The sequence below is a fragment of the Camelina sativa genome, chromosome 17 (genome assembly GCF_000633955.1).
Source record: "Camelina sativa cultivar DH55 chromosome 17, Cs, whole genome shotgun sequence".
NCBI classification, from domain to species: domain Eukaryota; kingdom Viridiplantae; phylum Streptophyta; class Magnoliopsida; order Brassicales; family Brassicaceae; genus Camelina; species Camelina sativa.
In genome coordinates, this window is record NC_025701.1 from 8,899,233 (window position 1) to 8,914,524 (window position 15,292).

Below are 15,292 nucleotides of genomic sequence, written 5' to 3' on the forward strand. Positions count from 1 at the left end.
CTAACTCGGTTAAAACAAGGGTTCCAAACAGCGAGTCTTTTGGGATGACGAAAGATGCATAGCAATAACCCATCACAATGAACAATATTAGACAGCTTACCGCTTCCTTGAAACTCATTTGGGAGTGGTAAAGAGGAATGATCATCGTTGGACGCGGGATTAATAATCCGAACCTTATCAGTGATTCGTATGATATGTTCTTGGACCTGCTCTAGATGATCGTAGATGAATCTCTTGTCTCTCAACAGAGCATTCCATCGTCTGCACGTCAACTTGAATCGTTTTAGAGCTTTGGCTGGAACACTACCAAATATTAATTCCCATATTTCGGGAGGTATAAATGAACCTTCTGACGAAGATGAAGCCATATATGAGAGTTCAAAAAATTATTGCTACAAGAGAGGTATGAGTTATGAATCTGTCGGTATGGATGTTTATATAGCATGTTGGATATGTCACGTGGATGTAATAAAAGTTTAGGACCATACTTTCTTATTAAATAAATACAGATATCTTACTATATTAATTAATATTAATTGAGAAGTATAAATATAAAACTAATCTTATAAAATGTGAAAAATTACATTGTTATGTCACTAGTCTTAAAATAAATTTTTAATTTTTTAATAAAATCTTTCAAATAATTATAAATTTCCAAAAAAAAAGATATATTTTCTCTCTAATTAATTATGGCTGAAAATTACTAATTAATTTTAAAAAATTGTAAACCAATCAAAATTTTTAAAAGTAAGGGGGTGGTATTGGATTCTAATTTATGAAGATTTGTGAAAAGTTCAATAAAATCATTAAGTGGGGGTTATTGGTTTGAGATTTGAATAAATTTTTAAAGATTTTAAATGTTATGTAGAATCTGTTGTTATTAGATCAAGATTTTGTTAAACTCTGTTAAAGTTTAGTGTTATTAGTTTGTGATTTGTAAAAAATCATTTAAAATCTTTAAAAAATTGGGTTATTGGATTCAGACTTTTATAAAGTCATTAAAAGTTTTGTGTTATTCAATTAAAACAAAAGAATCTAGGATTGTTAATGAGTTCAATTATTATGTTATTGGTTCGTGATTTTAGACACTTTCTTTACAAAATAAAGTCATGGAAAGTATCACAAAAATACAGGAATTGTTGGAAGACTTTACAAGATTTTAGAAAACTAATCAACAAAACTCTCTAGCAATCTTTAACAATCTTTCACTTATTCACTTTTAATGATTTTGTTGAACTTTTCAAAAATCTTCATAAATTAGAATCCAATACCACCCCCTAAAAGTGAATAAGTGAAAGATTGTTAAAAGCACAACTATTGGTCGCATTTATTCGGATTGTTATTATTATATAGATTTGTTTCTATTTATAAAATCTCATGAAACTTAAACACATATATTTTATTCCTTTATTCATTGACATTATATTATATATTATACATCCACACACAATTATTCATAAATAATTTCATTTCATAATACATTCATCAATTTAGTTTGAGGCATCTTCTTCTTCTTGATCGAGTCGGTAATCTTGAGAACCATAAGGACTAAAAGCTTCAAGGAGCAAATTGGATTTACGCCAAGGGTTGACTCCCATGTCGTTGCACAAATCATCGGCATGTTGGATGCTGAAAGTGGAAATGCAATGACGTTTGTAGAATCTGCTTGATCTTCTCGTCACTCCCATTTCCTTGAAGAATTGATCCAACATTTTCTCTTTGCTTGGTAATCTGAATTTCTCATCCACGAGCCGGCTTAGCCACATTGAACGTAGCTCTGATGTGTGTAAGTTCGAGTTGCTTTGGACGTATCCCACGAAACCCATGTTCGGTATCAATGGATGGATTGTTCCCCTGAAAGATATTTTTTAGTTTTTGTTACTCATATTATATGGTCAAAATTTCATGAGTATTTTTATGTGTATCAATATGTACCTGTATAAAGGCATGACACCGCATGGAAACTCAAGCCAAGTTCGAAAAGGTTCAGGAACGATGGCTTTGAGCTTCTTCTTGCCATCATAACCAGTCGCAAGTATCACGACATCAGCTTCTAGCGTAGTCCCATCATCAAACTCAATCCCATCATCATAAAAGCACCACTTTGAAGCTTTCCNAAATCATCGGCATGTTGGATGCTGAAAGTGGAAATGCAATGACGTTTGTAGAATCTGCTTGATCTTCTCGTCACTCCCATTTCCTTGAAGAATTGATCCAACATTTTCTCTTTGCTTGGTAATCTGAATTTCTCATCCACGAGCCGGCTAAGCCACATTGAACGTAGCTCTGATGTGTGTAAGTTCGAGTTGCTTTGGACGTATCCCACGAAACCCATGTTCGGTATCAATGGATGGATTGTTCCCCTGAAAGATATTTTTTAGTTTTTGTTACTCATATTATATGGTCAAAATTTCATGAGTATTTTTATGTGTATCAATATGTACCTGTATAAAGGCATGACACCGCATGGAAACTCAAGCCAAGTTCGAAAAGGTTCAGGAACGATGGCTTTGAGCTTCTTCTTGCCATCATAACCAGTCGCAAGTATCACGACATCAGCTTCTAGCGTAGTCCCATCATCAAACTCAATCCCATCATCATAAAAGCACCACTTTGAAGCTTTCTTAAACCGGATCATCCCTTTATCCGCTTCCTCAAAGAAGTTCTCCGGTACGATCGCCATTTGACAAGAAGCATAGTCTTCCTCGAAAGAATGGTCCGGTTTAAGACCATATTTCGCTAGAGGTAGCTTCCACATAACATATGCTTCGATGAATTTGGAAACCGCAGCACGCTGTTTTCACATATATGTTTTAAAAACTTATAAAATTTCATAGCACAATTTATAGAGAAGTATAAGAAGGGGTTTTAAGATCACTAACCAGAAGAGAGAAGAGGAGGCAAAAGAGAGTTCTAAGGAAACTTTGGTTAGGCCTATCATGGAGGAACTGAGAAGCTCTTGTTGAGTAGAACAAGAAGAATGGTAGTCCCCACACCCAATAATGTGGAAACACCCAATGTGTTGTTCTCACCACCATTGTGCATGCTTTTCCTCCTTCTCCTGCATAATTTTTAAAAAGTTTAATTAGTTATTGAAATCATATTATATGGTGATTGTAAACTAATGCGTTGTCCTCACCACCATTGTTTTATTGTTTGTGTCAAATAGTATATTAACGGTCTGGTCCAACCGAGAATAATTATTTATATATACTTAGCAAAGACGATTATTGCTATTATTTTTTATTTTATTTTGACTTGTGCCAATTGTTAGAGTGAAGCTAATTAAGTATTATTTAACAAAGACTTTTGTGGATCAAAGAGAACTTAAACGAATATATATCATGTACGTACCTTGATTAGCTAAAGCAGACTCTAAAGCCAAATCGATGACGGATTTCTTGAAGCCGATGACAGCAACTTTTTTGCCATGGAGGAGACTAGAAGCTTCTTCTTTCCCTAACTTGCAGTAATCCATCGAATGCAACACCTTTCCTTTGAATATCTCCGGCCCTTTCATTGCCGGAAAAGCCGGTATTCTTGGAACATCGCCGAATTTTCCGGTACACACTACCACGAACTCAAATGCATGCCACTGCGCTCGCACACATTAATAACAAAAACGTTATACAAAAAACTCACTAATAGACGTAAGTACTCAATCGAGTTAATGATGCATGCATGTAGTAGTTTTCAAAAACTATTTGGAAGTTCTATGCAGTTTTTACATAAAAAATGTATTAATATTAGTAAATAGTAACTAACACATATTTTAATTCATGTATGATGTATATATTAAAAAAAAGCAGTGTGATCTACATGACAGTTTGAGACCATGCATCAGCTTCAAATTTACCGAAATACAATCGTTAAAGAAACTATTTTGAATATATGCGAATGCACCATTAATGGTTTGAACGGCAACAAGTTGAAGCTGAAAACATGTAAAGAGAGTTATCAAACAGACCTGAATATCTCCAGAATCTCCGGTTTGAACGGCAACTTCCCACACTGGTTTTCCGGGCAACAAGTTGCCGTAAGCACCAAGGTCAACCATCTGAGGAGTTTCGCCGTCACCGGTGAACCTAACTTCGATGACCTTAGAGCCAAACTTCATGAACTTGAGAAGATCAAAATGCTTAGCATAAGATTCCAAGTAATCTAGTATCTCGACGTAAGATGGGAAAGTAGGGTCATCTCTATTGGGCCATGGAAAGTCAGAGAACTCGTAATCAACTCGAGCCGATTGTAACTTGGTCGTCTCGTAAGTGCAGCTCCTCCAAACACCTCCGACTGAATCCGAGGCTTCGAATACGGTCGGGTTGTGATGAGCTAAGTTCTTAGCAGCAGCTAAACCGCTCACACCGGCACCGATGATCGCTACTCTCGAAGAAGTAAGCTTATTGTAGTTAGAAGCCATTTGGAGAGATTTATGCTTGGGAGAGAGAGAGAGAGAGAGAGAGAGAAATAGTTTTGATGAAGAGTGTTTTGAGTTGTTTGTGAGTTTGCATGGGACATGTTTAATTTATATAGTGTTATTGGGTCGGGTCGGTTATTCTTGTGTCGGGTTGGGAATCGGTTTTGTCAGGGGGCACGTGCTTTTGAATATTAGTTAGTTTTGGAGGAGGCCGGGTTGAAATATCTAAGGTAATTTTTATTTTTATTTTTATTTTTATATTGCGTTGAGAAATTTGGTGGTTGTTGTGAGGAAATTTCTGCAAGCGTGCGTTGTGATTAAATTAATTTGCTCTTTGTATTTGCTTGTGTTGCACACAAAAAAAAAGTATTTGTTCGTGTTAAATTTCTAAGTACTTTCAAGAAGTCTAATGGAATATTTTCTCTTTTGTTAAAATAGTCTTTTAACTTAATAGTCTATAACTTGACTTTATTATATAATATAGGATTCTATTAAAAAAAACTCGATCATATATTCCGATCTGATTTCGTTTTCTATAAATATTTTCCTTTGTAAATATGACTCTCGATAAAACTTTTTTTTTACTATCATTTTTTCCCCTCAGTAACAAAATTTATATCTGTGTAGATTCATCAGATGACTTAATCTTATAAAGAATTGTTTATCAAGGAAGATTGTGTGTGTGTGTTTAATTACGAATAAGTAATTTGACCGGGCGCTCAGAAGGACTCAACATATTGTTTCTTCATTGGTAAAGAAAATGTTCTCCACGACTGAGTGAGGTAAAAACAAAGAGAACAACATAACATTTAGAACGTAAAATGATCTAAAATAAAAGTATTTGATAGAGTCCAACGAAGATAAGCTTATAGTGTGATTTCCGCACAAGAAGCTGGTCCGAATTGATGGTGAGCTGGCGATCCCTTAGTGTTCGATCAATAAGTCATCGGAGAGTAATTACAGAAGTTGATTGTCAAAAAAAAAAAAAAAAAAATTACAGAAGTCTTTGTTCTGAGAAAATTCTTGCGTATCTTTCCTCATACCACATATACCGTAATTTGGAGGGTGATGATACTGTTTGGTTTTTAATGCTTTATACATACTTAATATGTTTGTTTTATGAAAAAGCATAAAAAAAAGTTCATAGTCATTTACTTAAATTAACCCTCTTTTGTTATCCACCTGAGTTGCATACTTATTCTCACAAGTCATGATACTGTCAGAATAAAAGAAACGTAAACCAACCGGCCCGAAAGACGTCAATGAGACAATGACGATATAAAAGATTTCAGTGTTACTGTTGCCGCCATATAATACAAGATCTTTAGTTTTAATCATCAACAAGAAAAACGAATAAAAAAAGAAAATTCTAATATCGCTCTATGAATTGTCTTTGGTCGATAGACTTTGTGAGTTTGTTTTCATTAATCACTAGGGTGCTTCCCCACGCAACGCGTGGGTTGTGGTATAGTTGGCACTTTCTTGTTTTTTTGTCTTTTTCATTTTCTCTTTTGTATAATTTCGTTTTAATTAGGCAGATACGGGTTTTGCCGTCACTTTTATTTATATACTATATGTTTATACCATTTCGTTCAGATGTGTATAATTGTGGCGTTTATTTTTTATGAATTATGAAAATGTTGTTTCTTGTTTTTGACGATCCAATCTTATCATTGACTGATATTGTTTCCAATACATTTATTGTATTACAGATTTTCTAATTATCTGCTTATATAAACCCTTCATACGTTGATGTTGCAATAATAAGTTATTTTTCTAAAAGATCTTCCGTGTAAGTGATTATGTTTGTATGCCCATGTTTTGGTCTAATATCAACAAGAACGTTTCTGTTTTTCTTTAGTTGACTTTGAAACCAATATTGAGTTAAGCAAATAATGGGTCGAATTATGGTGTTAATAAGTAATATAAATTCTTATATATATATATTGTATATATGTGACTATAAATTTAGCTAACTAAAAAATTATGTAATATTTAAATACAATCTTGATCATATATATATATATATTTTTATTTGTGGGAGGAATGTATGAAATTATTGGATAGAAGTTATTTTTGAGTTAAATGAACTTTAATGTCTTTAAAGTGAGTTAAATATTAATAAATTTTTATATGTGTCTTGACTTTTTTTAAAAGGAATACCAAGTGTTTCTTTCCAAATTTGAAGTGATATAGTATTTTAGTTTTCTTATATGATTTTATGAACTTCAATGTAAAAGTTTTTCAAAGTAATAAGTACACTCACTGATTGAATTATAAAATTTGGAGAAATGTTTATTTCGTTTAATCATCTGCTCTTTTAAATAAATTAAATAAGTATGTTGTTATTCCTACAAATAGGACAACATATATTATAGTTTAACCATGGAGTTAAGCAATGGAAATGGAACTTGTGATTGCAAGACAAAATGCTTATATGTTACACATTGATCGTTTAAAAATGAATAGGAACATCTAATTCTCAAATAAAGTTGATTGTTTTGTTAAAACCAACATATGTGAATTAAAATTTAACTATGCAAATTTAAAAAATAAATATGAATAGATTAGAAAGGCAAGAAATATAAAAGAAATATTTTTTTATATAAATAAAATAAAAATTGAAAACAATGTTAAATATATATAATACTTTCTACATTAAAATATAGAATCAAACTCTTACAAGTTACAACACATATGAGATATAACAACATTTGATATTGGTAGGAGAGGAGGAGAGAATGTTTACTATAAGATGGTAATCCAAATTAGATAATGGAGATGAATCTTTAAAAAATAGAACAATGTAATATCTATATATATATAATACTTTCTAAATTAAAATATAGAATCAAACTCTTACAACACATATGAGATATAACAACATTTGATATTGGTGGGAGAGGAAGAGAGAATGATTACTTATAAGATAATAATCCAAATTAGATAAAGGAGATAAATCTTTTAAAATAAGAACAATGTAAAATATATATCATGTAGTCTCTAAAATTAAAATTTAGCATTAACAATTTACAATGATATTTCATTTTTTTTTACAACCCATACAACAAAAATAAGAAATCAAAAATAACAAAAAAACATGAAAAATGATTTGAGGTATTGTAGAAGAGAATGAGAGAATGTGAAAATGAGATAGTAAAAGAATGTCAATATGAGAGAATGATAGATTGATAGAATGCTTATTTATATGATAAGAAATGATTGAAGTTACATTTAGAACTATGGAGTTACAATAGTAATTTATTGTGTTTGAATAAAATTGAGTGGTAGAATATGATTAATGCATAATTTATTTTATTTTCAGTTATAATTTTATTTTAATGTGTGAGTTAAATGTATTGTGTTTATTGGATCTTAAATATTGTTTAAAGCAATTAGAAAGCAAATAAAAAAATAAAAAAAATTAGAAAACATTAAATGAAAATCAACCAATAAGGAGAGACCAAAACCTTACTTTTATATATATGATATATTGCTTTAAACTTTGAAATGAGAAATATATTATAAACAATAATTTTACATGAGAAATATATTAATTTAGCCAACCAAAATATGAATATAAGTTTAGCCAACCAAAATAAATAAAAAATATTAAAATTTAACCAAAAATAATTTCTCTTGAAAGATAATAAGTTAGTAGGAGGAATGAATTAATGTACAATTATTGGATAGGAGTTACATTTGAGTTAAATGGAGTTACATGTCTTTAATTATAAATAAATATTTTAATTTTTTATAACCTAAAATAAAAGGAATACCAAGTGGCTGAATCAAAATTCACATGATTTGGTTGTTTGTTGATATAAACTCAACACTTACACATAATATTTCAAAATAAAAAATATTACTTTTTAAGTGACAAACTAAATTAGTTTTCTTATAAAATTATATGAATTCTTCAATCTCAATAATTTTTAAAATCCCAAGGATAACTTATATTTTTTTGGTTTTCTCTCATCAATTTAATTTATAGTGCTAGATTTCATACTAATGGTTTCATCTTTAGAGAATTTAGTGAAATGATATTTTTAAAATTATATTTTATTTTTATATTTAAGTTCCAGTTGAATATGTTTTTTTTTTTTGATCATTTTTTATTTTGATTAAAGACACAAAAAACCAATTGTTTAATTATGTTCTTTTTGTTTTCAACAACCTCAAATCATAAAAAATAAATATATATATTATATTGATCTCTGCAGATTTAACAATTGGATCACAAAACAAAATAGTCTTTATAAATGGATAAATGGATAATTATATTGATCTTTAAATATTATATTGATCTTTATAAATTATTAAAAATGATACATGAATATGTGAGATTACCAGAGACATAATAGATAATTACGTATGGATCATTTCAACTTTATGATCTTATTGTGTGGTGAATATTGTAAGGAAGTATGAAAATAATGACTTATAAGATGTTAATATAAAATAGAAAATGGAGATAAACATTTTAAAAGATTAAAATAAATATATAAGATATACATATCATACAAACTCTAAAACTAAGCTTTTACAATGATATTTGATTTGATTTTTTATAACCCATACAACAACAATAACAAAAAAAAATACAAAACAAAACAAAACAAAACAAAAAAGAGATTTGAGAGTAGTGGAAGAAGATGAGAGAATGAAAGAGTGATAGACTAAGAGAATAAGATAATGAGTATTTATAGGAAGAGAAATAATGAAAAATTACATTTAGAAAAATGAGAGTTACAATTCTAATTTATTGTTTTGTTTTAATACAATTGATTAATACAACTTAGTGGAGAAATAAAGTTAATGCATAATTTATAGGGAGAAGCTATAAAGATTTCAGTTTTATATTATGTGAGTTTAATGTGAAAATTAATTGTTTTAAATTTGTGTTTTAATATAATTTTATTTTTTATTAAAATTGCATTGCCAAGTGGACCAATAAAGAGAGACTGAAACTCTACTTTTATATATATGATTATTGGTCTACCCTTTAATCATAACACTTATTTTCTGTCTAGATCATGTGAGGCCTAACTACGTAGTTCACGCAAGTATACTGTCTCTAATCAGTATACTGTCTCTTTTCATGTCTCTAGACTACTAATCTTGGACTAAATCTTTATTCTTAAAATCTAATTACAATAACAATCAAGTTCTTAATTCTTAGGTACGTGTCCACGCAAGTTTTGAAAAAAGTCTCGCCTTATTTTTTTTTTACATCCTCTAGCCTTATTGTTTATATTTTGAGATTTTCACACATAAGCATAACTATGAATTGTATAACCACATTATAATACCTTTTGGTTAGAATCCCACAATACTTAAGTCATCATTTTTAACTGTATATATCTTGAGAAAACTGAGTCTAAATTCATTTATATTATGTGTTTTATTGGTAACATATACACGATCACGATGCGATAATAATTTTGTAAAATGGTATAAAACTCTTTTCTCTGCCTTTTTACTTCTTTTAATAATTTTGTAATCGTTTACCATTTTATCTTTTACCATTATTTTTACTCTTTTTATCATTATATATTAATGAAACCAATAAAATAAATTTGGTTCAGTTACCATTTTCAGACATGATAAGTTTATATTGGCTAAACACTAAACTATACTATAAATTTGATTAAGATGAAATTATTTGATGATAAAAAAAAAGAATAATGTGGATTATTTGTATCAAATATATATAGATGTCCATACATTATTGACGTACGTGCTTATGTAAATTTTTCTTTTTCTTTTCTTTCGAATTAATAAAATATATTGAATTTACATATATGTTTCTTTTCATACACGCATATTCAGACCAATTTTCTGCTTATTTATTTACTTATTTTTGTCATTTGCGATAGCTGTTAGTATTATTAGCAATTTAGCATGCATGTAGGAAGAAACAAAATACATTTGTCCTTATTTTCTGTTATATATGCTAAGTCAAGTGCGTAACATTATAAAAACATATATAATATTATATATCTAATCCATAGAGAATCATCACTAATCAGTTACAATAATAGCATGTTTAGGTATACACTGTATACACATAACTCATAACAGTATAGAATATTAATATGTGTACCGAGTAAACCAACAACTTTTAGTCCTGAACGTGGAGAATCTTCAAGTCAGACGTAAAAGCACAAAAAAATAAAAAAAATTAAGCTAAGTGACCAAGTCACAACTCACAAGTATACTTAATCAACTATATATATGGTCAATTATTCAGTATCAGAATTTTAGTAAGAAAACAATAAACTAGTCTCAAATTTTATAATTAATTATTCACGTAAAATTATTTTAATACAAATTATTTGGTTGATTAGCCGAGTCCAATTGGTTCCATACTCAAAGCACTTAAAATGAGTAATATCCAATAATGATGAGCATGATATATATATATATATATATATATAGAGATATATACTTGTTAGATATATATAGTACTTATATGTATATATAGTCATACATATATATGATATGATAAAATGGAAAAGAGGAGGAAGTAACAAAGAAAATGAGGAGTTTGAACTCAAATTAGAGGAGAGAAAGTTAGGAATATGGTTCGAGAAAATTATAAAGGGAGAGAGTGAATTCAATGTATCATTTTTATTGTTTGGTACGAATCAATTGTCTTACGATTGATATCTTAATTACTTTACTTCTTGTCTTTGTTACATGCGTATAAGTATATAACTGCAGGTCTATTTGGTGTGGTCCTAATTAATAAGTATCTTATATCTGCTTTTCAATATAAAAAAATGAAGAGACAAAGAAAGCGATATAAAATACCAAAGGTATACTAGTATAACTAGGTAATAATTGGTGCTGTTGCACGTAGTGAAATTTTTGTTTGATTTATTACATTTGTAAATATATTTATTTAGAATAACATTTAAATTTATATTGGTTTGAATTCATCAAGTCTATGAAAATTTAAAATAATAATCGTTTCACCATAAATTTTAGATTGACATAATGACGGATTTGGATAAAATGTGGATCGAATTAGTGATCGTTAGATTTTTTTATCAAAATCTTGAACTATCATATCAGATAACGATAGCAAAAAACTAAAATTACATGAACCGGATAATTTAAATAAAATTGATAATCCGGTCAAATCTGTCCGCTAAGCCATCCCGTAACGGGTTTAAATATTTTGAGCCGCAAAATGTCTTTGCATCCGTTCCGCTTGAATTTGTGAGATCCGAGTGGGTTACACATGCATTCCAATAAATCATTTTCTAATATATAAAATATGTCTAAAGCTTAAAATTAATTAATATTAATAAAGTTATGTGATAAAGTTTTTAAGAATAACACATTTGTCTTTTTTTTTTTTTCAAAAACACAATAGCATATAGTTGAAAATAATAAATCTAAATGAGATTAAATAGCTAAATATATCTCGAACTCTCTCTGGCGGCGACACATCAGTTTTTTTTAAAATGTGCTTCTCTATTATTAATATATAGGGGATACAGCATGTTAATAATTTTACCTCCAGTAATTATAGTTTCAAAATTTCTCATTTTAATTAATAATTATGATACAGTGTTTGCCATTAACATATATAACAGTTTTTTTTTTGCAAGGCTATACATATTTTTTTTTATACATATATATTATATATACTTATATTAAACAAACATTTATTGTTTAAATTAATCATCTGTGTACGAATTTATATACTATTAAACTTTGAACAATACTTGGGTTCACCCCTAGGGCTGAACCTCTCCATTCACCCCCTTATAAAATAAGGAAATAAAATCTGTATATATTATTATAAAATTAAAAAATTTAAACCGCTCTTTAATAAACCCAAACTGACATATATAAAATCTAAACCCTAACCATTTCATTTGTGAACCCAAACCGATATATAATTTCGTTCTAATCGTGAAATCTAAACCCTAACATCTCATTTGTGAACCCAAACCGACATATAATTTTGTTCTACTTGTAAAATCTAAACCCTAACCATCTCATTTGTGAACCCAAACCGACATATAATTTCATTCGAATTGTAAAATCTAAACCCTAACCACCTTATTTGTAAACCCAAACCGACATATAATTTCGTTTTAGTTGTAAAATCTAAACCCTAACCACTTCATTTGTAAACCCAAACCGACATATAATTTTATTCAAATTTTAAAAATCTAAACCAATCCAATATTTAAATTTCCTTAATTAAAAGTATACAGAATTTGTTTCCTTAATTTGATTTGCTTTTGAATTTAATTTTAATTTATTTTTTAAATGAAATATTAGATAGAAAATTCTGATTGGCTCAAAGAGGGGGTGAATGGAGAAGTTCACCCCTACAGGTGAACCTAAGTATTATTCTTAAACTTTCACGCGGGTGTCCTTGTCTCTGTAGACATATACAATCTGCGAGCGTTTACTTGCTACTTGCTCCTTGCTAGTACAATCAACACTTCATTAATTAAGATCTTAAAGTAACAACTATATTAATTGATCAATAGTAGTTGATAAGTACATTGTCGTCAAAGTATGTTTAAAAGTATTTTTTTTTTTCTGTCTGCAACTAGCTAGAACATTGCATAATTAAAAACGGATCACTATGTGAAGATGCTTTTTTTTATAACATGATCAATCGATCACGTTAATCAAATATATATAGCTAACAACNTATTATTATAAAATTAAAAAATTTAAACCGCTCTTTAATAAACCCAAACTGACATATATAAAATCTAAACCCTAACCATTTCATTTGTGAACCCAAACCGATATATAATTTCGTTCTAATCGTGAAATCTAAACCCTAACATCTCATTTGTGAACCCAAACCGACATATAATTTTGTTCTACTTGTAAAATCTAAACCCTAACCATCTCATTTGTGAACCCAAACCGACATATAATTTCATTCGAATTGTAAAATCTAAACCCTAACCACCTTATTTGTAAACCCAAACCGACATATAATTTCGTTTTAGTTGTAAAATCTAAACCCTAACCACTTCATTTGTAAACCCAAACCGACATATAATTTTATTCAAATTTTAAAAATCTAAACCAATCCAATATTTAAATTTCCTTAATTAAAAGTATACAGAATTTGTTTCCTTAATTTGATTTGCTTTTGAATTTAATTTTAATTTATTTTTTAAATGAAATATTAGATAGAAAATTCTGATTGGCTCAAAGAGGGGGTGAATGGAGAAGTTCACCCCTACAGGTGAACCTAAGTATTATTCTTAAACTTTCACGCGGGTGTCCTTGTCTCTGTAGACATATACAATCTGCGAGCGTTTACTTGCTACTTGCTCCTTGCTAGTACAATCAACACTTCATTAATTAAGATCTTAAAGTAACAACTATATTAATTGATCAATAGTAGTTGATAAGTACATTGTCGTCAAAGTATGTTTAAAAGTATTTTTTTTTTTCTGTCTGCAACTAGCTAGAACATTGCATAATTAAAAACGGATCACTATGTGAAGATGCTTTTTTTTATAACATGATCAATCGATCACGTTAATCAAATATATATAGCTAACAACAAAATTTCATCTTTGGGAAACCAACCGTTGATTTTCTCTTATATTTTTCGTAGCACTTGAAAATCTTCATAACATTTGACTTCTACTAAAAATTATTAAAGTATATACATGAATGTGTGACTATTTCTGTTTTTGACCTAATAAATAAATAAAAGTTTTGTTGCCGTACGGAACTAAAAAGTTTTACAATAAAACATAGTTGAAACTTGGTTATCAGAGTCTATTTTGAAGGTTCTTGCTTTAGTTAGGTTTGTTGGGTCGGAACTTTGGATCAAAGCTATATGAGTATAAAGTTAGTAACATGATACAGCATTTAGCATATTCCTCAAGAGCCATCGAATTCCCAGAGTGGATATAAATTTGATCAACATCAAGGAACTGGATCATCTTAATTATAACTAAGAGACAGAGTTATATTACCTGTACAAAATTGCCAACCCTGCCTAAAAAGAATAATACATTACCAACATGTAACAAGAGGAATAATGCTAAGCATAGTTTTACGGGTATCAATGATGGGAAATGATTCAAATGATAGGCAGGCATAAGTGTTGAAATAATAATGGGCCTTTAGAATTAAAACTTGAGGCCCATTTCAAACTCAGTAAAATAAAAAGAGTCATAGAGAGATATGCAACTTCATTGATCATTTAAGAACAAATAGAAGACAGGTNATTTCCTTAATTAAAAGTATACAGAATTTGTTTCCTTAATTTGATTTGCTTTTGAATTTAATTTTAATTTATTTTTTAAATGAAATATTAGATAGAAAATTCTGATTGGCTCAAAGAGGGGGTGAATGGAGAAGTTCACCCCTACAGGTGAACCTAAGTATTATTCTTAAACTTTCACGCGGGTGTCCTTGTCTCTGTAGACATATACAATCTGCGAGCGTTTACTTGCTACTTGCTCCTTGCTAGTACAATCAACACTTCATTAATTAAGATCTTAAAGTAACAACTATATTAATTGATCAATAGTAGTTGATAAGTACATTGTCGTCAAAGTATGTTTAAAAGTATTTTTTTTTTTCTGTCTGCAACTAGCTAGAACATTGCATAATTAAAAACGGATCACTATGTGAAGATGCTTTTTTTTATAACATGATCAATCGATCACGTTAATCAAATATATATAGCTAACAACAAAATTTCATCTTTGGGAAACCAACCGTTGATTTTCTCTTATATTTTTCGTAGCACTTGAAAATCTTCATAACATTTGACTTCTACTAAAAATTATTAAAGTATATACATGAATGTGTGACTATTTCTGTTTTTGACCTAATAAATAAATAAAAGTTTTGTTGCCG

At 29.2% G+C, this 15,292-nt stretch overlaps 1 protein-coding gene across 1 annotated transcript; it reads right to left on the minus strand.

Moving 5' to 3' along the window:
* LOC104756266 (probable flavin-containing monooxygenase 1) lies at nucleotides 1,444–4,476 on the minus strand. Its single transcript, XM_010478828.1, has 5 exons — nucleotides 3,968–4,476; nucleotides 3,355–3,595; nucleotides 2,883–3,061; nucleotides 2,445–2,794; nucleotides 1,444–1,854 (listed from the first exon to the last, which is right to left on the minus strand). The coding sequence occupies exons 1-5, from the start codon at nucleotides 4,418–4,420 to the stop codon at nucleotides 1,491–1,493; spliced, it is 1,587 nt and encodes a 528-aa protein (XP_010477130.1). The 5' UTR covers nucleotides 4,421–4,476; the 3' UTR covers nucleotides 1,444–1,490.

What these genes read in the sequence shown, in the direction of transcription:
- LOC104756266 (XM_010478828.1), bottom strand. Translation starts at nt 4,420, where the DNA reads ATGGCTTCTAACTACAATAAGCTTACTTCTTCGAGAGTAGCGATCATC. An exon ending in GTCTGCTTTAGCTAATCAAG is followed by an intron (nt 3,062 to 3,354) that starts GTACGTACATGA and finishes AAAATTATGCAG; the next exon opens with GAGAAGGAGGAAAAGCATGC. An exon ending in GGTGTCATGCCTTTATACAG is followed by an intron (nt 1,855 to 2,444) that starts GTACATATTGAT and finishes AATATCTTTCAG; the next exon opens with GGGAACAATCCATCCATTGA.